Below are 27,958 nucleotides of genomic sequence, written 5' to 3' on the forward strand. Positions count from 1 at the left end.
TCTGGTTTCACAGATTATTTATTTGACTTGCAAAGTAATTCCCAGTATTGCTTGAAATTTTTAGTGCAAAGAATTAAATTGGTCTCAAGAAGACATTTACAATAACAGTATTTTGAGTGCCACTGCGTTCAACTTATACTGTAGGTTCCTGAAAAATTCTTTGTGGTTTTTGCCCCACAGTACAACCTGTAAGTTTTTAAAGATTATACCAGAACTCATGACATAAAGTTCCAGATTACCCCCGATTCTGTGTCAGCCCCTATTTTGTGAATACCAACACCTTCAGTCACACCATACTAACAGTTTCAGCAAAAGTTTAAGCTGGCCCTACTTAAAGGAAACAGAAGTTTCCAAAGAAAGCAATGTTTTCTGAATGCTCTGATACGAGCTAAAGAGTAAGGCCACTTCAACTTGGTCCGTTGCTTTTCTTCCGTCAAAAAAAATAATGAAGGAAACGTTGTCAGTTGAGTTGAAATGTCACACAACGCATAATCCAAGATTCAATGCTTTCTCTAACCTCCTTCTGTAAGAAGAAATTGCCTCAGCTCACCTTAGATGTAACCTACGTAGTAAAGGTGTACAACTACGTACTCTGAAACAACTCTGCCTAGAAGGCAAACTGCTAACAGGCTTTTTGTGATGGGAAATTTATTCCTGATGTTCAAACTAAAAGAGGAAATGTTTGCTATGTGACTAGCTACAATAGCTGAACAGTCATATGTAGAATTGATGGCTAAATAACAGTACAAAAATTGCAGCAAAAAGTGAAAATATTAGCTACAGTATTGCTGCTTAACATGCCAAGTCTCTTCTGCAAAGTAAACATTATCTTCAAATTAAGTACAAATCCTTCCAAGCTGCTTTTAAATATCACTAGCACTATTTATATACTTACTTTTGTTCCTCCCCTAATAAAAATAATTTATATTGTGCTTCTCATGGTATATCTGTGTTACACTACCATGTATTCTTCCTTTGTTTATTATTCAGTTTTGATGTGGGGCTACAAAATAAGTTTCTGGAGCACTTGGTATTAGAATAACCAAATAGCTTTAATAAAAAGTGATGCTGCCATTAAAAAGGCAGAGGATAAAAAAAATTAAAGCTCTTTATTAACTTATCACTAAAATCTACAATATTCCACAAAGGTTACATACTCACAGCAACATTACGCTGTTAAGAGGACAGCACAATTGTCAGGATCTGTTTATTATCCACATATGCAACTTATCAGCCCGTTGACCAACAAGGTATCACCACAGGCAAACTAAATACTGTGCTTTTAAGAAACCTGCACAGAAATGATTTGATGTTTATTTTGAACGTATTTACAAAAAGGATTTCTAAGTGTGTTAGCAATAAATAATCCCAATATTCAAAATGTCAGTGCCCATGCACACACCGACAAGATGGCTGCATGCTTTAAAAATATCATTTACAGTACAGTCTCCTTCATAGCCCTCTCCCTAATAATAGCAGAAAGTGCATTTTCTTCCATATTCTTTCTCCTTTCCTTTTGTTTCCATTTAGTCTTGCTTCTGAGGGATACAGCCTTCCATCTCAACAACTTCTGGCCAGCCTTCATACTTGTTTGTGTCCTTGTTGTTCTTTATATGCTGTAAACAGAAAGCATTAATCTACCATTAACGTAAAGTCATTTTTATGCTGTTGCTTTAAATCACAGCTTTAAAGGACATTTTATTTACTTATTTTCAGGCCACAGACAAAGAGAAGACATCACTATTAGCCTCTTGTGCTTTGTATCAAATGTAACAATCTCTCAGTATTCACCACTTATCGTAACACTTGCTCAGGTAAGTGTATGCTAAGAACAATTAAACCATACTGGGAAAACATTCTGTAAAATTATCATGGATATTTATATAGGAAGAGAGACGAGCAAGAAAAAGACCAACCGCATTAAAACATGAACAACCAGGGGAAAAAAAAATATATTAAATTTACAAGGCATTGAAAATGAATAGTCAGAATTCCAAGAACATTATTTATTGTCAAATGCTCAGGGGATTTTTTTGTTTTGTTGGATTTTTTTTTAACTAGAGGTTTATTTTTCCACAAGGCAAGTATCTGCAGTCAGGTAAGATATTGCCTCCAAAAGTTTGCCACTGCTCTTGCACTAGTTCCCACTCCCTCGCAAAGCTGACAAAGAGAACACACCTCCCTTACATAACATAAGCATACATAAGCTACCTTTACTGGTAATTAAAGGCAACAATAACACGTTGAAGTTTAACAGCTAAAGTATGGGAACATACTCTCTATGTCACAAATTTTGCTATGGCAGCAGTAATTTTTGCCAGAAGAGCAAAATGAACAGCTGGGAACACCAATGCCTTAACTACCACTTATCTGTCAGACATCTACCATTGTTAGCGCAGCTAAAACGCAACTGTTAGGCAGGGAGTTTTTAATTCTTCAGTTTAAACGGATTCATCAAAAAGACAAATAATCTAGTTCTTGGGATACTAAGATCTATCCCATACAAGATCTTGTTTATTATTTGTGACTCACAAAAAATAATGTTTGTACATTTAAAGACAGGAGGCTAGTCAAGGAGTAAAACCGAGAATAAGTCTGTGCGCCACTACTGCAACAGACACCCACCTCGAACAAACGCATGGTATCTATAAAACACAGAACCACAGAATGGTTTGGGTTGGAAGGGACCTTAAAGATTAACTAATTCCAATTCCTCTGCCATAGGCAAGGACACCTTCCACTAGACGAGGCTGCTGAAAGCTCCATCCAACCTGGCCTCCAACACTCCCAACTTTTCTAGGCAAGCTGTTACATCTAAAGTCAGAAGTTACATACCAGTAAGTTGTAGAATCACATACCTGTTCAAACGGACTTTTAGTCTTAATTCCTTTTCCACCACAGAAGACCCAGTTGTCTCTAAAGCCAAGGTTAGTGATAGATGTGCTTCCTAATTCTGCGATCAGTTTCCGTGCCTCCTCATTAAGCCTTGAGCAAAACAGAGAAATTCAGAACATGAATAAAATACACGTCCTTAGAGCTTTCGGCGATGTATGGACCATTAGCTTTAATCTGATTAAATATAGTTTAAGTCGGTCAATATTGGGCAAGATCTATCTTTCAACATCAGATAAGGCTAGCTCTGAAATCACCTGATCTAACAAGCTCTGCTTTTAATATTTTGATCTCAAGGAACCAGCATACAAACCTATCAGAACACCAACAAAAGTCAAGAACCCTCTCCTGTGAAAATTTAAGACACAGATAGCAAGGCATGTTAGCAATTCTCCAAGCAACTAAAAAAGTCAGCCTTTAAAGTAAACACGGTTTGCAGGCTAAATCTGAAGTCTAGATAAAGCAAAAGCTATTTTAGATTAGAAGTATGACCTAAATATATGAAAGAATTTCTTGTCTGCTTGGGTCAATGAAGTAAAAATTCAGAATGCTGCCCCACAGCATAGTTCAGTGCCTGTAGGTTCAAGCAAGATAATTTTGCTATGGAAGGGAGTATGATTCTGTAGATGATAAGTTATCATTTCAAAACCTCCAAATAAAAGCTCATAATTTCTTCCTTTCAGTTACTATATTTGCCTGATTACTAAAGAACATATTCAACTTCTGATTATTACTACTTACTGAGATAGAGTTGTATAGCTCACTTCAGCTAAAATTATGAAAAATATTAAGTACTTTGGAGGTTATTTGCAAAGCCCATGGTCCGAGTTTCTACAGCATTAAGGCAGCTTGATATTCTTACTTAAATATTTATCTTTTAAACATGTAAGTTCTTAACAAATTAAATTGTTTTCAAGAACTGGAACTTATGATTACCATTAGCCAGCAGTGATAAGGTTTTGGCTATTATATCACTAATGAACAGCAGTGCCTGCCTGTCAGCATAAATGGATCAAATTCACCTTATTGTTTACCTGGTACTGTATCTATCTAGAGACAAGCTTTCAATGACATCAGATGTGACATGATTATTGAAACAAGCTAACTATGTTTATTATCTAAAAAAAAGGAAAAAGAGGACAGAGAAGAAAAGTAAGACAAGTGAATAGAACAACAGACAAGAGATTCATCCTTGGCATAAAGAAACATTAAATCACTTTCTTCTAAAAGCAGTGAACATACAGGCACTTAACTATTTACTGCAAATATCATACACTGCTAAGTCAAGACACTGTCATAGGAAAGCTGCTCCTCTGCCAAAAATACAGAGAAGTAGTAGGTAACAAATTGAACCAAAAGAAAAACAAAGAATATAGAGAACACACTAGAAAAGTTAAATATTAAAAAAGAGGAAAAGGGGAAAAATTGATTCCTTTTCATTATGAAAAGCAATCCTTTGGACAGGATGGCTTAAGTGAGGAGTAGATTATGATACAAATTCTACATTAATTTTTACTATCTATTAAAGATGACCAAATTTGGGAAGGCTGGAAGATAATGCTTTAAGAGAAATAAAACCTCCTAGGGTGGAATTGTTCCACACACCTAGGCTAAGAGCTATCAGGCACACACTAGTAACCCCTCAGACTTCTAAAGAAGTAACACAGGTAAGGCGTCTTGGGAATGGTCTCTGAACTGCTGTGACCACCCAACTCTTGTCTTGGGAGTTGTGCAGAAGGGAACAGAAGAGTTTCCACCAAAGTATGTTTCTCACAGTCATGTTCTTGTTTCTGGACATACCAAAATTTACTAGTATAAGGTAGAATGAGCTATCAGCAATAGGAAAAGTAACACATTTCCAAAAAGATATATATCCTTGGAAGGAAGAAGAAAAGAGGCGAGGACAAATTCCAAGAGTGCAGCTAGAAACCTACAGGGTCTTCAGAAGCCAGGGAGAAAAAGGGAGATAAAACAAAAAAAGCCTGACATGCAAATATATTCATCATATCTACAATTCAGGCAGTTTATTGGACTGATCATACTGCCTTACACTGTCTTGTTGCATCAACATCTTTTCTCAGGGGGGCAAAACCCACAATTGTATGTACCAATATAGCAATTCTTAATCAGTCAACTATTAATCTCTAGCTTTTTTCAGATTTTCAAGCAACACTTGGAATATTTCTGCTAAAGGGTGTCATTTAATACCCAGTTTATTATTTCTGTATTGTTAGGATCACAGAAGTATATATCAAACACTCCTCTAGGTAAACATATACAAAAGCCATTACACCAGATTAGTTTTAATTTGATCCTTGTCCCCAAATCACATCAGCATTATAAAACTAATTAATTGAAAGCATAGTTTCAAATTCATAATCTTGGAAGAACAAAACTTTATCAATAGCAATTGTGTGATAAATAATGTATTTTTTTTCAGTGCAAATCAGCTTTTAAAAGTTGAATCAATATTTACTGTATAAATCAATGGCATACTTTGTTGCACCGTCATCGTATGTTCCCATTAACACTATTGTTCCATCCTGGATGGACTTCAGAAATTCAATAAATGGTGCCACATCTGAAAAAAACAAAACACAAAACTGTTTTAATAACAAGCAACCATTCCATATTTAAACACCTGCAATGCCCTCCTGGAAAGACACTCCTCTTAAGAATATGTATAAATGTATTTATAAATTAATAAAAATATGCTAAGTGGGAGAAAGATAAAATGCTTCAGAAAGAACCCTTTCATAACCACGAACAGGAACTACTCAGGAGAACAAGCACGTTAGATTAACTATATGATTGCCCCCCACCCCAACTATCTGAGTTTCTTTAAAGTTGAGCTCTCCTCACAGTCACAAAGGCAGAGGTGAAGCAGTCCTTAACAATCACCTTAAACTACCAGAGCAAATGAAATGTCATGTAGTGGGAGAAAAAGAAAAGATGAAAAAAAAAGCAACACCACCATTGTTTCCCTCTAACCAGTTAGGGTAACCACACCTACCTCCTCCCCACATGTCGAAGAATTTAGTGTCTAATGGTTCTCCTGTTTTACCTGGAGAAAAATAAATATTTGGTGTCATCAAAAAGCCAAAGTTATATTACAGACAACATGCCCAACTCCTCTTAATGGCTCAGGGAAAGTCCTGCACAAGACACCATCATAAATCATCAAATACTATAGTCTTGTCTTCTTATGAAGATTGCTCCTCACAGTAGTTTGTGAAAAGGCACAGGAAAAGGTTATTTTTGCAAACAATAGTACATCTATAGGTTGCCTTTAGTACCACACAGAAAGTAAGATCAAAATTACACTATGTTTTATTGCAGACTGGAAATTCATAGTTAATTTAACTCAGAGAACAAACAGATGAAGAAAGTGGTTAACATAGTAGTTTCATTGGTATTTTTCTTTTTTTACTTTGCTGTCTACAAAGACAGTATTTGATGGAAGGCAGAGTGATCTTAATAACACACATTCATTTAAATTTTGAAAGACAAACAAAAAGACTGGCAGCCACATAATACAAAGCCAGGTAGTTTGGTTCTGAACAGATTGAGACAATTTAAGAAGACAAGATATGATTGGGCAAGTATTGTTCAAGTCATGCTTTAGATGATGTAAACCTGAGTAGAATCCAAAAATAACATTTGTTTATATTTCAGTGAAATGACAAAGAGCTCAGTGCTACAAGGAATTGTTTCCTATGCATTAAGGACAAATCTGCCAGTACTGACATTCAGTTCAGCTTTCAAGGTGACACAGGGTAAATCTGTTTGGAGTTAATGAAAGCTAAGAATCCTCAACACAATTACAAAACACAATGCATTTAAGGACTACATGTATAGATCCAAACTAATGAAATATACCAATTTCAAGCTAGGAAATAATGAACTGGTCTTTCTGTGTAGCTACAGAATTGTTAAATAAGTTTCACTGAAAAGGGAGCAACAGAAGAATTTAGTCTACCAAGTTTTATTAGTGGTGGCAACACACAAAGGCAAAAGAAGCAGCATGCATCTCATGTCTTTTTCCATTTTATATGTGCATCAGGATTTTATCACCAAGACAGTTCCCACAGCACTCCACATTACTATTTTACTACACAGTTTTAGAAACAAAAAGTACACTGAGTTTTCATGTGTGCTAACAAATAGGTTTAAGTGCCAAGTTCTGTCATTATCTCAGTATATAATATGCTGAACACTTATTTGTCTCCTCCTGCTTCCCTTTCACCATCCTTAGAATTTCACCTGAAATTTCAGAAACAATTTGAATGTCACTCACCATTGACCAAGGCCACATTTATTCCCCTGCCAACATTATTTTTAACTCCACTCATTAACCTGAAACAAAATAAACAATTTTATTTTTTTAATAGGACAATCTTCTGATTTGAAATGTTTCTCATTTTTAAATAGGATCAAATTGTAAGAGCTACAAAGTTGAAAGACCACATGTTCACAAGTACTTAAATGAAGCAAAATCTCCTTCATCTAATGTATGTGCTCTTATGACATCACTGAATTGAGACCAATAGTTCAAATACCCCCAGTTGTATTAATTTAATCTGATCACTCAATCAACTTGGTTTCAAAGTATCTACATAATTAAAAAGAAAAACTGAAAGATTAAATGCATTCTGAATTATATCAGCACCTTTAGTGCTCTCCTAACCCAAGTGACATACTTACGTTTAATACACAGCAAAAAACCTATGTGGTAGATATCATAAACACATTGTGAAAGCTTGTCCCTGCTTTCTTATCTTGGAAGTATAAAGAATACAAAGTAATCAGGATGAAAAAACATTTTGCAGGAGTGGGTTCAGTAAATATCACTAAAAAGTGCTACTGAAGTAGAAATAAGTTCTCTCAGAACTCTAATATACTACTCTAAATACTTGAGCCAGCTTGTGCACTCAGACACTGCAGGCTGCAATGCAACAGCCTTCTCACAGGAGGGCAGCCAACCATCAGTTTTAAAATTCTTCCAACAGTTCATAAATTGTGATGGGAGCTTTTTAAAGAGCAATGAAATGTCTTATGAGTAAAGCAGGAGACAATTCAAAATCACTCAGATTTTCTGGTGCACATTTAAACAGACATTCAAAGTTCTCCTCCAAAGTAATTCAGAAAGATTTTTGTCAGGGCAAACTGGATTTAAGACTCCACTTGTTGTGCACTAGTATTAAAAGACCAGAGAATTTCCCACCAGCAACTACTTTCTTTTAATAATTTTCTTCAGTGAAATTCCTAGTAGAGGATTTCTTAGGGTTTTTTTTGACAGGAACAAGAATCTCTTCTTAGTTAAACCAGTAAGTGAGACATTAAAAAAAAAAGGCAAAAAAAACCCCAAACAAAAAAAAAACAACAAAAGCAAAACCAAACCCATTAAAAAACCCAACCCAAAACACAAAAAAGCCCCCCAAAACAACAAAAACGTAAACCCTACAGTCCTGAAGTTAAAATATTACTTGCACTCCCACAACTTTTAATCAGTGAATCACCACCCTTTGCAGATACCAAGCATCCCAGGAATCAGGGAGAAGCTGGCAAGTTGCGTAACACCAACAAAACCATCGTGCAGATTAGATAAGACTGCCCAAGGTCAGGAGGTGAATCAATGGTAAGAATGGAAAGCAAAACGTAGCAGCTTTTGTTTAGCAGGTACCAAAGGTGAGCTCATGCTCCCCAACTCCATGGTGATGCTCCTACACACTGAGCTTGGGACAAGTCAGCCTCAAGGGAGTACTGCTTGAAATGCAAATAGTGCTCATGTTTCTACTAACAGAACAAAGCCAAGAGACTGCATGTGTTTAGTTACAAGGGAAAAAAGCTCTCAGTGTAATTTCACTACATCTTAATTGCTTGAGGTAATGCAAAAAAATCAGGCTTCCCTTTAAGAACAGCCAAGACTAATCTTAGTGTTACTTTAGAGAGTAAAGTAATGGAAAATGTAAGCCAGTACTTTTTATTCTCTTACATATTAATTACCTTATTTACTGTATTACATGGCGTTGTGTTGTTCACTGTGAAGTTGCCATTTGTTCTAAAACTCATTAGCACTAACTGCTGTATATGCTATCTGAACCACTGAACTAGCATAGAGTGGGCTGAGAAGCTGCTCAACTGGAGTAGTTAAAAAGTAAATGGAAGGCAAGGCTTGTAGGTGTGACATATTAAAAAAAAATCCTGCCAACAACACTGACATCATATCTTTTTTGACAGGTGACATGTAAAATGGAGTGGATAAATCATGTTATATAAACCTGCATTCTCTGGTGACAACAGGCAGGAACAACTTGAGAGCAAAGAAACAAAGTATAAAAATAAACATTAATGTTCCCATTACCGCAATTGTTGAAAGGAATTCAGTTAAGAACTCTAGGCACAGTATTACTGGTAATACTTTGTTAAAAAAAAACCTGTTAATAGAAATACAGGACTTAAATTCAAAACTAAACTGTGTTTTACCAGTTCCTTTCCTCATTTCACACTTAAGTTTATTAATTTAATTACCATCAACAAAACCCACAAAGGACCACTTAAATTACTGATTTTGTGTGTAAAGTGACCCAAGACAGCATTTGAAAGAGATAATTAGGTACAACAGGTAAAAATACTTACACATTATCTTCTACACAAATTTTAGGTCCAACTACATTTGCTGCTCCACTTGCCATTTTGAATGCAAAATGCTTTTCAGGACAAGCTTTAGAGATCCCACATTTGTATCTTGGAGGTTTTGTAGCTTTCAATATGAAATAAAACAGGACTTTAGAGACAACATCAGAGGTAAGCAAACAGAGAAATACCAGTTTTCTGAAGGAATTAAAGGAAAAGAGCAAAGACAAATGGTATCTCATCTACAGTTTCATAGCAATTTAAAATAATCTAGCGTTCTGCAGTTATCTCTTTATTCTACTTTTTGTTCTCACCCCCCTACTTGCTCTAGCATTGCCATCAATTGCCACAAGACAAAACTACAAATGAAATGCTGGCAAAAAAACAGGCTTTATCAGAAATTTAGGAAAAGCAGGAAGAGAGGAAATTAGTTTCTGATTGCATTAAAAGTGTAATTAAGACTTTCTTAATTATGAAAATTCAACAGTCTTCTGTTAATAGAGAAAGCAAGTCATAGCAGTAACATATCCATATGAACACTCACAGCGTGCAGCTGCATCCAGTGCTGATCTAGCTAAAATGCAAAAAGAAAGTTTTACAAGATGTTACTATTAAAGTGTCATCTGCTATAAAACATCCCATAAATTAAAAACCTTTCTGTACCCCTATAAAAACAAGTTGGCTGACATGAAGTATCAAACATCTGAACATTACAATCCAATATAAAACATCCAACTTTACATGGTAGAAGAATGAACATGATGAGGAACCATATTTAGAAGCACTGTCTTGATTTACAACTGTCCGATTCACATAAAGATCCATGGAGATACAAACCACCAGGGATCTTTATGTGGAGGTGTGGGCACTGAAGTGAAATGAATTCCCTTCTTTTATCTTCACCAGGATGGTGTTCCTTTCACCCAACACTGGAAGCCTGCAGCTCAGGTGTATTTGAACCCAACCATTCATGAATGCCTTTCTTGGGACAGGAAGAGACACAAGTGACCTCATCATGTACAAGTCGACAATACGTCTGCAATACTTTGACATCTGTGTCTCTTCAATGATTATTAAAGATGCCTCTGGTGACTGGTTCAAATATCAGCTCACACTGTAGTAATCTGGAATTAAATAACATGAACCCTATCCACGTACCTACTCTTTTTTTTTTTTTTTTAATAAAAAACCCCTTTAAAGACGATAATTCAAAACATCCACTGAATTTTAAGTCATCTCGGCTGCTTATCCTTTTCTGTGTAGAACCTGGGCATATCTGAAATGTTTTGATTATTGCATGTTTTAATTGTACATGGTAGCATGCCTGTGCAAGCAAAAAAGCCCAACCAAAACATAAATTCTGAATTGCTTGAGCTGCATAAAGGCAGACTACAGACTTCCAGAAATATCATTCAAGTTTCCTAACTTACAACTCCAGACTAAGATGGTAAGTACCAACAAACAAAAAATCAGGAAAAACTATGTATACTTGGTGGGCAAATAATCAAACTGATAAATAGAGTAAGTATTTAATAAAGAAAATAACTTAATACACACATTATGTATTATATACAGTAACAAGTACACACATTTAAGAGTTATTCTTAAGTGTAATAGCTTAAGTCAAGCTTCAAGCAAAATAAAAATATGCTTCATTATGACTCAAGTCAATATTAACAGATATCCAGAAAAAAAAAAACAAGAGTAATCACTTACCAAATATGTGTCCTAAGTTTGCATCCATTTTTATTTCAAACACTTGAGATATGACATAAAATGTCAATAAAAATATTGCTACGACTACTACCAACTTTGCAGCACCTATTCAGAAGCAAAGAAAAGTTTCAAAAAATTGTGTGCAAATGGTAACATGAAGTTTACCAAAATTAACTACATTAAAAATATGTATAATATTACATTAAGGAGAACTCAGAAACAGGATGATCATCTGTGTACTCACTAAACAGAAGTAATCTCAATGAATGGACTTTTTAAGTCAAGATGCAACTGAGCCAGACTGTCAGGTTACTATACCAAATACATAACCTGCTTTCAGCTTTCTTCAGCTTCATGCTTGCCTGACGCCACTGTACACCAACTTGGCTCAACAGCCAGGAGAAAGCAGACTGGAAATCCAGCTTAGCAGGATGAACTAAGCTTATCTAACTGGCTGCTGTCCAAAGGAGAAATTCCACCTGCCCTCATTCCACTTTCCTGTTCTTTGCCATTTGTACCCATCTCCTCACTGTTCACTAATACTCCTCTTTCCTCCCCCACCCCTCACATTTAGCTACCTCTATTTCAATGTATGGCCAAGAGTGATTAGGGATCTGTTCATGTAACGTAGATTGGCTGTTTTGGTCAGTCAGGTCTGAGCATTACATTAAAAAACCCCCAAAAATCAACAAACCAAACAAAAAAGCCTCCTCACCTCCTTTTCCACAAATTTCAAAAAGTGAGTTTGCAGACTCAAAAGAGCTAATTTTTAAAGTAGTAAAAAGTAGTGCCTCTCCTCCTCCCCCTTTTAATATGCTGAAGTCTCAGTTAGCTTGAAGTTTTACAGGCCAAACTTTCTCCAGCACTGAGTGTTCAAGCGACTTCCCAGTGAACAACAGGAAGCACACAAACCACAGCAATTTACACCTGAGCTGGTAACTTGGGTGTACACAGCACTGCCATGAACCCAATTTTTTTTTAACATAATTTTCCAATAGACTTTTAGAGGATACTCTTATCGTAAAACACTGACTGAGAGTAGAAGTTAGGTGAGAAGGCATCTCACCAACCTCCTGCCTTCTTGTCTCACCCCAGTATGTAAAATTGAACGGGAGAGACAATCACACAGAACGCTTGTTTCTCAGTTTGTCAGCCAAGAATTCTAAAATTCTTCTGAAAAAAACTCAAACTTATGTACTCCTGCAGATCACAGACTTCTGCTTTGATGGGCTGCTCAGAAAACCTTAAAATAGACAGATTACTCAGCCTTCAGAGGGATGACAGATGTTAATCAGTCCTTCCAAAAGGCTAAAAAAAGATGAGGGGATAGAAAAAGAAAAGAAAGATGAAGAAAGAGATACAACTTTTTTGTTTTGTTTGTAGTTTGGTCTTCCTCTCCCACTCTCCCTTTTTGTGTGTGTGAGCCCATACATACTAGGTAAGAAAACACAAACTTAATTTTAAAATATTATCGGTGGAACTCCAAAGTTATTGTATTTGAAGGGAAGTGAATAATGGGTAAGCACTAGAAAAAAAATTATAATCTGAACATTTTTTAAGTGGAGAAAAGGATTTCTAAGAAACACTGCTTAAAAAGACAAGATGGTACCAGATTTTGGAATCTGTCATCTAGCAAGTAGCACTTGGAGAGCATGCTGTTTCATCAGATAGTAGGTGAGAAAACAAAAACTTGGTATGAGCACTAAACAGCCCTATAGCCTGAGCCTTCCAACTGAACTGCAAGCATTCCCACTACAGGAAAGGTAAGAAATCTCCTAGAAAATTCTTTTAGCACTTGAACCAAAACTGGCCTGTTTGCTACAGGTTCTATAGGAACTGACATATCTTCTTTGTAGGTTTTAGCAACAAAAATAGTCAGATGGAACAAAAAAATTGGTTTGGGAAACTAATTTTCCAGGAGATATAGCCATCTTCTAAAAAGTGCACCATTTTCCAGTACTTTATCAGATTTGCTTTAACATTTTGCACTCAGTTACACATATTGAGGTTAATAAAACAACCTTAGAAGTAGTGACACTGCAGGTCAGCTGAAGTGTTTTAACCAGCTGCTTGCTGCTCTTAGACGATCCCAAATTCCAAAATTAGTTTAATTAAACATCAATTAAATGGAACAACAATGCCCATTATGACAGTTGTGTTTATTTTAAAACCTTACTGTCACAGCTTGTTAATGCCCTCTCTAGCACTTGTTTCACAAGTGACAATAGTCTGATTTTACAGAGTGCACTTACCTGCTATTCTCATGTTTAGTCTTTAGCCAGCTATTGACACTATTGCATTAAAAATAGCCACCTAGGGAAAAACAAGCACAGCACAGTTAATTATATCCAAATAAGCACTTTTGTTATGAATAAACAGTAAAAAACCACAGATTTTTCTAGCCAGTAACATTAATGACGATTTTCCTGAATACCTAATTCTTAATGCTCACAGGAAAGGAATATTTAAGATGGATTTCTGATGTATTGCTTTCATTTGTCACTCCATGAAACAGGTGTTCTGCAAAACCATTAACTTAATTTCATCAAATCTGCTATTAATTCTGTTCAACTTTCAATCCTTCAATGAGTGACTTACGTATTTATCAGTTCTGTACATAAGCAGTTGTTGATTTCCTAAAGTTAGATGATAAAAGTCAACAACTCCATCTGCATTGCTCCAAAGCCCTAGCAACTTTTGGAAGTAAGTTGTTATTTGGCAACATAACCTAGCAAAATACACTTTGGAGAGAAAACATTTAAGCATTTTTGGCTTTTAGAATACTGCATGAACTTCATTCAATAGAACTGAAAGATGGTTATTCTAACACTTTAAGCTATGCATTACAGAAATGTAATAACACATTTGTCACTCACAGCAACATCCAAAAGATTGACATGATGGCCAATAGTGATGAAAGCACCAACCCTAGAACTGAGACTATTTCAGAATAAACTGAAAACCATTGCCTAAGAGCCAACACCACATAAACACTCAGGAGCTTCCTCTTGAGAAGAGTTTGCCACCACATAAAGTCAAAACGAGCCTCAGTCTGCAGAGAGACTGCCCAAAAGCTACTACCTCCTCCTCAAACAACCCCTGTTCCTAGGCTGTGCCAACTCTCTTGCCCTCTACAGCTGCAGCTGGCTTGGCACCATGGTCCCAGCCAGCCACGGTGGGCCCACACTGCAGAGTCTGGACATCTTCTGTCTCAAGTTTCCTCCTATTCCTGATGAGCAAAGACAACCATGTGCAGCCACCTGGCACCAGTCCTAACGATAGCTGAGCAGACCGCATGTGGCAAACATTGCAATCCGTATTAAGTAGCACATAGAAGCACAGAATGGTTTGGGTTGGAAGGGACCTTAAAGATCATCTAATTCCACCCCCCTGCATGGGCAGGGACACCTTCCACTAGATAAATCCATTAGAAACAAGGTAATTGATTTATGGAACATTAAAATACATTAAGCATATACAAAAAAAAAAAATTAACTGAAATTAGAATTTACTTGTAAACAGAAAAGTTCAGTTACTGTACTATCTCATCTTCTCTATTTCTTATCACCATGAGTAAGAAAGAGCCTGCAATTCAGACAGGTAACAGTCTGTAATCAACACTTCCCTTCTAGTATAAAAAAAAATCCAATTCTGAATTTGCATTTTGCTGCATAACTACATACATTTAGTGTGGCAAAAGAAAAACTATTGCCATTCAGGGATATTGTTGGATCATCTACAGTAAGCCCAAATTTGAAAACACGTAATAAACTATCATTCTAATCCAGTCATCCCACACCCATCACAAAAGTCCTCCCCAGCACTGCAGTCCTATTCCATTATTTCAAAAAACATAAAAACATTATTTTTAAAAAATAATTTCTAAAATATTATTAGAAGTCAGGAAATGCAAATCACTTGGAGAGAATCAGCAAAACCCCCACGCAGTTTTCATGGTCAGACAACCTTTTGGCTTCACTTAACTCAGGATCTGTAAACTCAGGGATTTGTGTTCAGATTTTCTTTGTCAAAAACACAGTCACTGTGCTGAACTTCTTAAAATATGCAATAAAAGGGTCAGCAGAAAAATAAACACAAAAATCCAAATACAAATACAGAAATATTTATTTTTACTCCATAAAAATGTGAAAGTAAGCATCAACAAAGTTTGAAAAGCAGACAAATGCTCTTCAGTGCTGAAGTTGTATTATAAATGAAACCTCACAGCGTATCACAGACATAATATATCCATTATATTTATACCCACATTAATTATATCCACATATAATAACTTCTTTCAGGGAAAGACTAGGATTTATGTGTCTTATAGAAATGCAGAAAGATTCTGCTAGGGCAGATAAACTCGTTTTATTTTGAAGTCTGTGAACAGAATTATTCTAAGCTCTCCCCTCCCCACCCCTGGAAATATGTCAACATTAAAATAAACAATGTAGTTTGAACAACCACTAACTTCTTTCAAGTCAGCACTGAAAAAAAGCTTCCTCTTTTTGTTTGACTAACAAAAAGACATAACAAATTCAAAGCATAAGAACAAGCATATGAACAAAGCCAAAAAAACAGAGACTAAGAGAAATTATCACATCATGCAGCCTTGACTGCAGAATGCCTTTATCTGAACACCTGCATCCACCCATCTCAGTGATCATTAGTTGTTGAAATCAACAAATATTCACCAGATAAGACACATTTTAAAAAATAATTGAATGTTTCTTTGCTTTAGAAACAAGTAAAAATGAATGTTAAACCACAACTTGAAAATAATTTTTGAAGTTATGTAGATATTATTTTCCTAAATTACAGCATACCAGAAATTGTGTGTTTTGATCTTGATAATACATACAGGAATGCTGCAGTACAGATGAACATTGCACAGCATTTTCCAGCTGCAAGACTTCATGAATGCCCACTCCTTTCCCTAGACATTTTTTATTTATTTTTAAATTAAAGACACAACAGGAATAAAATAGGGCAGCCCATGAGCCCTTATAAATTCATAAATACCATTACTCCATTTCTTTATGAAGTATTAGACTTCATAACTGGAATTAAAGAAGTGATATAAAAAGGGATCTGAAATTTCTAATAGTGCTTAGTTTAAGATCACTTAAAAAAAAATCCCGAAGAACACGGGACCACAACTGAGCTTGATTAGACTCAGATGCACAAAACCAGTATCAACAACATTTCTTTAGGAACAAGCTAAAAACTCAAAACACTATTTCTCTCCTCTTTGACATAAGATACCATCAACCAGAGGCAGAAGAATTACAACCTATGTATCCGTCTTGACTTATCGATGTCCAGTGGTATTAATAACAATTTATTGCTATGTGAACATAATTTATCTCTGTCAGGCAGTACAAGGTGGCTCACATTTATCACTTACTAGTCAGAAACTGAGGCAGAAGGTGCAGAGTTCAGCAGGGTCTATAGGCAGCACCCTGATGAGCAGAGAACCCTATACAGATGCAAAGGCCATGGAGAACATCATTAAACAGGCACCAAAAGTGATCAACATCTCCAAGTCTCGAAGTAAAATGGCTAGATTTGGTGAAGCATTATATTGTACGATTGCAAAACACAGACACTCTTTTTTGTCAGATTGTTTTCTTAGTGCAGAACTTCAGAAGTTTATCAGTCAAGGTCTAAAACTTGGGCAGAGGAAAGAAACAAAAAAATCTTTCACACGCAGTATCAAGTGCCTCAAAACAATTTTTCCGCAGAAGAACCTAAAACCAGTGCCTTCAGATGCTGGTTTTCCTCAACTTCAAGAGAAAGCCGTTTCTCCCAGGGATAAGCTATAGGAAGGAGAGGTGTAGCAAATGGCAGGTTTACATCTATCACTGACAGCTGTAATGGTATTTTAAATCAAAACAAACTCTATTTATAATGAGCAGACGCAAATACCTGCATGTAGCACATGCACTTGTTCACAAGATGAGTGTCACTGTGAATTTCAGCTATTCTACTAAACTTCTGATGCTCCTATTTGTGCAACTCTTCGTGAGGCTAGAGGAGTATGCTCTCCTTTTCCTATCACCTCCATCAGTGCGAAAGGTGCAGACAAGTCTTCTCTCAGCAACAACCACATCTGTTGAAGAGTTTTCTGAACCTCTGTCTGACTGTCTGACTGGCTGTCATCACCAATTCACAGGAGACGGGGTTCAGAAGAACAATCAGTGGCCAGACATTCATATCAGTGACCTCTCAACTACAGTAAGCGACATTCACATCTTCAATAAAAAGCACAAAACTACAAAGAGGTTGTGGTCTCCAGTCCAGCAGAGTCAGGCCACTTGTCAATAGGTGGCAGATGTTTTTCTTAGAAGGCTTCAATGATGCTAACCTTCAGCTGAGCTCAGCCAGCAAGCCATGCTGGTACAGCAAAAAGGTAAAATTCTAGTATGTGAAGCTGTGAAATATTGAATAATGGAAAATAAAGAAGAATTGAATGCTTTTTAAATTAAACGGACGTAGGAAGTTCTCTCTGAACTGGCTGAACATGATGGACTTGCCGATAAAAGTAAGAGAAAACCAACAGGCAGGCAGGAAGCTGGTGCTGCCATATTAGTGAGCTCAGAAATTGCTCTTTCAGCACAGCCTAGTGCACAGGTTGCTCAATCTCTCACGAATAGGAAGGAAAAGGCAGACAGCTCACTGAGCCAGAGAAGGCAAGAAGTTACATGTTATAAATCCTTTTTTTGAATGCTGGCATTTCATTGTCCGGTCCCCTGCACGGAGCAGCACAACTATTCATAGTTATTTGTTCTGGATGCAAACTACTAGGGAGTAGATTTGTGGAAAGACAGTTTGGAGCCGAGGTTACTGGTTGCTTTTTTCTGCTCCACCCATCCTTGTGCATTGTATTTTGTCCCAAGGCAGGGGCAATTTCCAGATGTTGCGATTTCCAGTGCCAAAGCCATTCCAAGCAACCCCCATGACAGCCCAAAATGCTGTACATAGGGCAATGTAACAAAAGTAAAACAGAAAACAGCAGCTGACAATTTAAAAAAATAATAAAATTAAATTAAAAAATTGAGAGAGAAAAAGGGTATCCCCTCTTCTTCACTACTCACTTTTACTCTCCAGTGGATTTTTATTTGCTGCTCCACTTGATGATTAACTTGAGGATGACACACTTAACATAGATCTGACAAGTGTAGTACATACATTCACAGAGCTACTGCACATATACCTCTAAGTATTAAACTAGCTTCAATCAGTTAAAAGCAAGTATCTGCTGCTCTATAGTGACCTGTGACTCTTGAGGGAACCCTGCCAAGCACTTTCACTCAGGAACCTTACGACATAACTTCATTTAGGAAAACTATGAGCCTATAACCCTGCCAAGCAAGTTGCAGAAGGCAAAGGCAGAGACTGAGAAAAGGATGATTCCCCACATACTGCAGGAGATGAGCAGGTTTCAAGACTATCTAATGAACCAAAACTGCACAAGTCCATGGGACCTGATGAGATCCATCCGTGGCTCCTGAAGGAACCAGCAGAGGAAGTTAATAAGCTGCTTTCCATCATATTTAAAAAATGGTGGCACCCATTTTCAAAAAGAGAAAAAAAGGAAGAGCTGGGGAATTACAGGCCAGTCAGTCTCACCTCTGTGCTCAGCAGATCCTCCTGAAGGCTGGAACAGACATTTTTGCCTCTTATCTTCCAATTTTAAATATTCCAATATTTAAAATATGTTGAGATGGACTGTTCTCAGTATCCACTGGTTGCTGCTTACCTATTTGTAGCTATAATGTTGAAGAAAAACAACTTAGGAGCTACAAGGATAAGCAAGAAGGCTGTAAATCACCATAAAACCCTGGAAAACTACAAGAGACAGGTTTCTTAACCAAGGTAGTCTACAAGGTGTAAATTAATGTCCTGTTCAGTATCAACCCTGTATTTCATGGAATGATAGAATGGTTTAAGTCTGAAGGGACATTAAAGACCTTGTAGTTCCAACCCCCTTGCATGCGCAGGGACACCTCCCACTAGATCATGTTGCTCAAAGCCCCATCCAACCTGGCTTTCAACACTTCCAGGGAGGGGACATCCACAGCTCCTCTGGGCAACCTGTTCCAGTGTCTCACCACCCTCACAGTGAAGAATTTCCTCCTAATGTTCCTAATGTTTAATCTAAATCTCCCCTTTCAAGTTTAAAGCCATTACCCCTCATCCTATCACTATGTGCCCTTGTAAAAAGTCTCTACCCAGCTTTCCTGTAGGCCTCCTTCTGGTACTGGAACGCTGCTATATGGTCTTCCACAGCCTTCTCTTCTCCAGGCTGAACAACCCCAGCTTTCTCAGCCTGTCCCCACAGGAGAGGTGCTCCAGCCCTCTGATCATCTTTGTGGCCCTCCTCTGGACTCACTCCAGCAGTTCCATTTCTACACTATTATATGCAAATCTGTACCCAGATATGCAATATTAAATCTGTATGAGCCTGAGATGCTTTGAATTAAATTCAGAGGGAAATTTCCATCCCCCAAACAGGATTTAAAATTTTGCATACTTTCAAAAATGGTCAAATAACATTATACCTGTTTTTATCTGTATTCACTATCTGTTAATAATGAAGAGCATACAAGTACACTGTACTAGAATTAGATAAGCATTCAAAATGAAGTGGTAGCAAAGAAAAAAAAGAAGCTTAAGCTTTTATTTTTATTTCTGAGTCATGAGTAGATTAGGATAGTGTTTATTTTCTGCAGCACAAGCTGCCTTCCTCAATGATTAGCCGATCCATTTTTTTCCTTCCAGAGAACAGCTAAAAAAAAGTAATTTTACCGCTTCATACCCTGTAAAATGCAATCAGTGAAACTACATTTTGTTTAATCCAGCCTCTGTTAATAGTCTCTGTTGTTTTCAAGAAGTTCAGAGAAGTGGTGGTTTTCTACTCAAAATTACACAGTGAATCAAATATGCCAGGGACAGCATCAGCTATTCTTACGCGAGCTCTGGTTTTAAACCAGTGATTGTGCCAACTTGAATTACATGCCACAGACCAAATAGCTGAGACAGTCAAAATCTTTCCAGTTGTGAACTGGAGTAGGAATCTAGGCTTCTAATATAATAATTTTATTAAAATACAAGATGCATTTCCTTACACAAATAATTGCTTACCCTTCTGATAGACTAGGCATAGTTTTTCCACCATCTTTACAAAATTAATAAAATCTGAAACCAATGAGAGGCAGACATAGAAAAGAATTACTTAGTTAAAAAAGTAACTACTGTAGTTCAATTTTACTATATGATCATGAACCATTTGTGTCTTCCAGTAACACATGTGATGACCCAAGCAGTTGTTCCCTACAAGCACCCCTACATCCACAGGAATTTCCAGTAGTTACGGCAGAACTCCACACAGGCAAAAGGTTTGTCTGCATAGAACAACTTACAGACTTGGGAATACATATTTTTTCTCATTTGAGACAAATACTACAATGAAGTATAATTATTAATTTCTTATAAAAAATAACACCACCTAAATGGTATTCTTCCAAATACGTGTGAGATCCAGCTGGGTATCCTGACAACACTGAGTTAGACCCAAAGTTTTTGCTTGGTAAAACAAGATTATATTTTACTGTTACCAACTGCAAGTGAACCCTAAATTTACTTCAAAATTTAAACTAGGTAATTCTGCTACTGTTGCATGAACTGTGTTGCAAATAGTGCTATGTGGTTTCACTTCTAAAAAAGGAAATATACATGAGAAGCAGCATTACTCTGTGAGAGTGTTTTTTACACCTGATGTGCAAAACAAACATTTCCCAAATGATGTGTCAAATTACTGACCATGCAAGCTTTTGCTAGTGGCATCAATCCAAGACTTTCACTTTAGGCAACACACAAACTAGTCTATCTCAGAAACAGAAAAATTATCCTGAATCCTGGGAAGCCAGAGATAAAAGTATTGAGGCATTCTTCTCACTGAGAATGAAACTCAATCCACATTCCTTTTGCAATTAAAAAACAAAACCAAACAAAAAAACTCCCACAAATCAAAAAACACAACAAAAAAAACAACAAACAAAAAACAAAACCCAGCTCATAAGCACCCAATCCATACTTTGAAGACTCTTCCCAAGTAGTACGCAAAATTCACTACTCTATATATTTAAAAATGGGATTTAATTTACTGGTCCTAAAATCCATACTACTCATATACAATAAAGTAAATGGTACCATTGCTGCTGATGTACCTACTAAAGAGAATCTTAGCCCTGGTATTTCACAGGATTGGATAAAATCACAGAGAAATTCAAACAGATAAATTCTCACGGACAAACTGCTGAACCTCATTCACCTAGTTGCTTTCCAACTTCACAGAGAAGTACATAAATCTCACAGTAGAGATTTAAGATAATGAGGTATAAATTTTTCTGCCTAATTATGAGTAAACTATTTTGTAACTGAAGCACTGCTTCAATTACTACATGTTCAAAAGTTTAAAAGCACTGATTTGTTTTCTGTCATGTTTTTTAAAAAAACAAATTACCACCTCAATTTCATATGACAGCAAAGTCTGATCAGTCTTTCCATAACAGGGAGGCATAAATAAAGCTCTGCAACGCATTTATCTGCAAGATCACCAGGTCTCACTCAAGACAAGATGCTGCCAGAATCCAGTACGTTTCAAATGTACAACAGCTTTCACATCTTTGTTATCAACAAAAAAAAATACCAAGCCTGCTGTCAGAATAATGCATGAGTACCATGCATCTTATCCTCAACAACAACAACAAAAAATCAAGCCTGCTGTCAGAATAACGCGTAACTACCATGCATCTTATCCTGCTCCATACAGGAACAGAAATACCACACAAAAAAAGCAATGGGTCTGAAGAACAATTAACACACATTATTATTACTTGATATAATCACACAGGGCCACCGCATAAATTTATTTGATCCTATGGTTACAGCACGTCACTTCATGCTGGGGCCCATTTTGGATAAAGTTATCAAGCAAGCAGAACAGGAAAGGAGTATTACAAATACTTCCTCTATAGGTCCAAGTTTACTGCAGGAAGACCAATCTGTCCCTCCAGACGACTCTTCTCCCCAGGCACAACCAGATTCTAGGTATTAGCTTTAAGATGTCAGAATAAGATCATCCTGTCAGAAGTGAGACTACTTTACAGCACAAACCATATCAGCCTCAGCACAGCTCCAGATCACAGACACAGCCAGGCATACTCTGAGCTCCGACATACCCTGCAAGGCAGAGAGGATCAAGGGTAAAGAGGATCAAGGGACAACACCACAACATTGCTGCCAAAAACATACTCTGATACCACCAAGCATTTAAGCTTCCTTAACAAAAGCTCAGGATGATCTGCAGCTGTATGCTGTGGAGGAGTTTTAGTCTTTGCTCAGCAGCAGGCTGGGATATGCATCTGAGTAAAGTACTTCCCAGTGCCAGCCGTGGCTCAGAGGACTCCCGGTTTCTCTCCCTTTTCTTGCTCTAAGGGATACAGAAATCCCTTCTCCACCATGGAGCTCCTTCTCATCCACTCATCTCCCACATGAGGCAGCACTTCGGCCTCTTTGGATAGAAAGAGCATGCCTCTGGCTGAGGGAAGCACTCTGCTCGGAAAGCACCATGCAACAGCTCAGAAGGGACCATGCTAATGCCTATAGGACACTGCAGAGTAGGATCATATTGCAGATGTGAGACTACTGTCAGTGGACCAAACCTCCATGCTGCATGATGCACTCTTGTCGCAGCGCTCCTGTGGTACAGGCAAGTCATTGCTACAGGTCCATATTAGCACTGGACAGGCCATAATTTGAGTGATGAGGTGGAAGATGCTCAGAAATGCAAAGGATGTTCGTTAGTTGCATAATCTTTAAACACCTCTAGAGTGACTCACTTATTATTGAAGACACGAAGAGACAGTAACAAAAATCGCAGTCTCTAAATTGGTTTCTGAGCATGAAGGGGTTAGAACAAAGATCCATAAACCATCTCCTGTCTGGGTGCAACCTTCCAGCAACCAGTGCCAAATACATAAGCCATATCCAAGCAAAAAAAAGAAAAACACAGGAAAAAAATTATAGGGGAAATGTATTCTTTTAATATTTTTATGTATATTTATATACATACACCCTGTATACTTATATATATAATATTTAGTTAACAATTGGTACACACCACACTAAAATCCAACATATCCATCTTCTGTCCTTTGAGATTTTAAAATCCACGAAACACCATAGGTGGGAAAAATTAAAGGTTACTTGGGACGATAGCAAGTTACTGCATGTCATGCAGTCACCTATGGAGAAATTCGTCACATTAAGTACATGTAAACCAATTTGAAGAAGAGCATTCCTCAGTGACAGAAGGGTGCTTACCAGACACAGTGAGTTTACCACTGAGACTCTACCCAGCTGACATGAAGATGCTGATATGCAATCAGAGTGTACTGTAACAACTCCTGATGACAAGCCTCTCTGGATCACTCTGTTACAAGAGAAATAGACTAAGCATTACAGAAATTCCTGTAATAAACTTCTGGCTGAATTGACCCAAATGCAGCTCCACAGCCATTCAGGTATCACTGACGTTCAGCTGACTAGCAAACAAACAAAAAGCCATGGTAGCTCCCTCAACCATCCCACTTGGTACTTGGAAAACTATTTGGGCTTATCCAAAAGCAGAAGTGCCTGAGAGCCAGTCAGCAGCCTTCTAGCAGCAGTAGTACTACCTTATAGCAGCTTAGATGTCTGTGAAATGATGATTCAACTACCTGGTGACACCAAAACAGATCAAGAAAAACCAGCTACTTTCTCCTAAGAGAAAACTGGAGAGAGGGTAGGAGAAGTCAGCTAGGAAGTCAGCTAGTCACAAGAGGAAAGTAAGTCTTACAAACTGAGGGGAGACTGCAACAGTCACCTTTTTTTACATTAATGAAGATTTTAACTGGACTCTCAGGAGAACTACCATGCTTTTGTACATATAAACACATTGTGCATTTTTCTACATTAAAACTGACTCAACAGCAGTGCACATTATATGCAGGGCAGAGTTTACTTCAGGAGCTCCCTTTGTCCTGATAGTCTTCCAAAGCTTCTCCCCTCTCCCACAGATGTTCTTCCATATCCTCTTGGCACTGAGTTACAAAAAGGGCTGGAATAGGGAGCAAAACCTAAAGTGTGACTAGATTTCAGGAAGCTTGGGTAAAATAACACTTAATATTGTCATCAATGACTCAGCCTACAGAATAGGGATAAGCTTTTTAAATTTGTGGATAATATCAAGACGCAGGCAAATTAAAAAAAAAAAAATATGGGGCAGCATTAGAATTACAAATTATTCAGAAATCTATTTTATTCTTTTAAGAAAAAAACATTCCTACACTCCTCTTGAGGCATATGCACCATTGAGAAAAGCCTGAGGAGACTATGCTTGGATTCATGGTTAGATACAGCACTTTAGACCATTAAGTAGGAAGTCAAGAGCACCTCTTTATAGGTTACATATGCTTTAACATCCATCCAACTTGAAAGTCCTGGTGCTAAGAAATCAGGCTTCAAGCAGCAATACCAGTTTGAAGCTATTTCTTTATCACCATTCCTCCCTGTATTCATATCACTGGGACTCAGGCCTGGATAGTTCTAGGAAACATGAAAATGTATGAGATAGGGTGAGCTCACCTGCCAGGCTGCTCCAGCCTCACTCAACATTTCTCCAGCCCAGGCCATATGACTTTGCTCATTAAGAAAAGATAACCTAGTATAACAGAAATAATATAATTTCTGCCAGATTAGCAGACAGCCTTTAGGAGTGTTGGGAAGGCAAAGCACAGCAGCATCAAGCTGTTAAGATTTGCACAGCCATCTCATTAAATCTCATTGTAAGGCTCTAAGATTTCTGACACTACTGCAGATTACATTTTTCCTAAAGTAATCCTAAGAATTTATAGACAGTCTTGGTTTCAGATCAATACAAGACTTTCCAAAGGGATTCTTCCAAACCATGAAGCAATTACAATAACTCCAGTGCTGTTGACAGCAAAATGATTGTCACAGGGTTGTGCAGGTGGTCACTGGCAGAGAAAACACACAGGTTTACAATAATAATCATGCCTTAAATTCTAAACTTTCTCAGCAGATCTTAGTGAAAAACTCAAAGCTGAACATATATATCACTTATATTAGGGCTTGAGGAGACAATGATTGCCGATATAAGCGGTAGGACTTGCAGTCCTTACACTCACACATCAACCCTCTGACTTCACTGGGACCAGAAACTAAATTCTATTTGAATAACAACTTCTCTTTGAACAATTTATATCTTAAGGAAAAAGTTTTCCATGTCTGCTGGGGATTCATTTTATGGACACGTAAATTTTTGTCTACAAACTAACCTGTAAGCAAGCTGGTATTTTTGCAGCTTATGTGGTACAGATCCATCTTACGGTCTTATAGAAAAAAACTTCTCTTTCAAACAAAAGCGGAAACTAAATATTCAGTCCAATTTTTAAATACTAGCTTGTCAAAGCTGCACTAAATTCTCAAACTCCGTCTATACTATGACTCTCTTCTTACAGCACTGAGAATTCTTATTATATGTGAGCATGTGTGCCCTGAAGCACTTGGGCTGCACTAAAGAGGCTTGGCAGTAACTTTTGGGTACCACGAGGTGACTTTTCTAACTATTCACTCTGAATTCTTACTGGTTGAAGTGGTCAGGACACGCTGGAAATAAATGGATGAAGTGGCCTACGATAAACCAGGTGCATCCTCGACCCCGAAGTGATTAGATGTTATTACACGACAATACCAAGCTATTAGCTCGTGAAGAGCCTACCTGCAGGCTTAAAGCAGGTTACAAAACTTGTTTCACCCCACAGACAACCATGCAGAGTAACAGATGAAAAAGATTTCTTCATGCTTAAAAGAATCCCGGGGGTGGGTGGGTGGAGGGGGGGGGGGGGAACATGTACTGTACATTCAAACCTTGATTAGTTTTGCAGACTTCAAAAAAGCCCAAAAACCTGTGGTGCACTGTCATTAACCAGACATTTATTTTTTTCTTCCCCCCCCCCGCCCTCCTATTAGTATCAAATAAAAACTTTGTTAAAAGATGAGGAGCAGTCAGCCAGGTTCACTAGCAAAGAACCACCACGGGCACTAAGCCTGCGTAGCATTACAGGGCACACATAATATTACAAAGAATACGTGCTGTATGCAAAGATCTTTACTAAGTCTAGAGTTCTTACTGTATAATTTAACCTCTTACAAATGCGATTAAATGAGAATGACAAAGAAATCAGGCGAGTTACACAGCCTCTCTACAGCTCAGTGAAAAACGCAGTTTAAGATACGGTAACACTTGCCTATAAATAAAAATGTACAGAATTACTGTATTTTTTTCCTACTTCAGCAACTCAGAGGCTAAAAACCAAAGGAACACACAACTATTTCTCTGTAAACCTGAACGCACAGCACATTATCCTTCCTTACCAGTTCACGACGGTTCTGCCAACACCGTCCATGACCCGCTACTCAATAGCGAAAAAGAAGAGAACAAAAACCACTGCGAAGCGGCACCGTCTCCTTCAGCGCAAAGTCCCCGTTTCGGCAGCAAGAAGCTGCCCACACGGCGAACACCCGTTTAACGGGATGGCGGGTCCAGCTCGGCGGCAGCCGCCCCCCGCGCTGCCCCCGCCCCGCCCGCTCCGGGCGCCCGCACCGCGCCGGGCCGGAGAGCGGCCGCCGGCCCCGCAAGGGGCCAGCCTGGCGGCAGCGGCGCCGTCCTGGCCGTGCTGAGAAGGAGAAGGGTGCTCCGAAGGGCCGCGGGGCGGGGATGCCGCCCCTCGCCACCCTGCCCGCCTCGCCTCTCCCGGCGACAGCGGAAGGGGGCCCTACAGCCGCCAAGACCCCGGAGGCGACGGGAGAAGGGCCAGGCGGCTCCAGGGAAGCCGAACCGCCGAAGGAAGCGGGCAGCGGAGGCAGGGAGGGCGGCCACCACCGACCCGGGGCGGAGGGGCTGCCCAGCGCAGAGGAGAGCCATGCTCTCCCGGGCGGCGGGATCCCGGCAGGAGGGGCAGGGAGCGCCCCAGGGACGAGAGCGCGGGTGCCTGCCTCGCCGCACAGTCCCGCGGAGAACGCGAGCCCTTACCTGGGCTGTGCGGCCGCGGGCACCGGCACGTCCCTCAGCGGCCGCGCCGCGCAGACGGTCCTGCCCGCCCGCCAGCGACGGAGCAGGAAGCCGAGGGGCGCCGCTGCGGAGGCGGCGCGCCCGCCCCCTACCGGTGGCGGACCGGGGCTGCGGAGGGGCCGCCCCCTCGCCCGCCCCGCTCCCCCGGCCCCTCCCTGGGCAGCCCGGGGCCGTCCCGCCCGGAGGCGGCGGGGGCGCGCCAGGCGGGGGCGCGCCAGGCCCGGCTCGGCGCCAGACCCTTCCCCCTGCCCCTGGGGTCTTTACGCGCGCCCTCCGAAGGCGCCTCAGCGGGTGTCCTGGAGTGGGCGGGCGGGCCCCTGGCGGTAGGTTGAGAGATCAGTAGCACAGAGCTGATCTGTGTTACCGCCTAACAAGGAAAGGTAATCCCTTTCTCCATCCTTGGCTATGCTCTGTGTCCGCCTTTTCTTTTTCCTTTTTATTTTCTTCCTTTTTTCTGGCACTAATATTCCTCTAAGCCCACCATGAGCTGGTGTAGGTAGGGAGATAAACTGA

General features: G+C 38.8%; 1 protein-coding gene across 3 annotated transcripts; it reads right to left on the bottom strand.

Moving 5' to 3' along the window:
* FAM3C (FAM3 metabolism regulating signaling molecule C) lies at window positions 1-27,453 on the bottom strand. 3 transcript variants are annotated; one of them, XM_051627923.1, is made up of 10 exons: window positions 27,407-27,453; window positions 13,497-13,557; window positions 11,245-11,349; window positions 10,073-10,102; window positions 9,532-9,655; window positions 7,190-7,248; window positions 5,906-5,956; window positions 5,389-5,473; window positions 2,859-2,985; window positions 1-1,616 (listed from the first exon to the last, which is right to left on the bottom strand). In XM_051627923.1, the coding sequence occupies exons 2-10, from the start codon at window positions 13,507-13,509 to the stop codon at window positions 1,527-1,529; spliced, it is 684 nt and encodes a 227-aa protein (XP_051483883.1). In that variant the 5' UTR covers window positions 13,510-13,557; window positions 27,407-27,453; the 3' UTR covers window positions 1-1,526. The 3 variants fall into 3 exon arrangements, with proteins under 3 accessions (XP_051483883.1, XP_051483890.1, XP_051483899.1); XM_051627930.1 differs by lacking the exon at window positions 27,407-27,453 and adding an exon at window positions 26,749-26,766; XM_051627939.1 differs by lacking the exon at window positions 10,073-10,102.
* Window positions 27,454-27,958: the final 505 nt, after the last annotated feature.

Source organism: Apus apus, chromosome 1, assembly GCF_020740795.1.
Source record: "Apus apus isolate bApuApu2 chromosome 1, bApuApu2.pri.cur, whole genome shotgun sequence".
In the NCBI taxonomy this organism is placed as follows: domain Eukaryota; kingdom Metazoa; phylum Chordata; class Aves; order Apodiformes; family Apodidae; genus Apus; species Apus apus.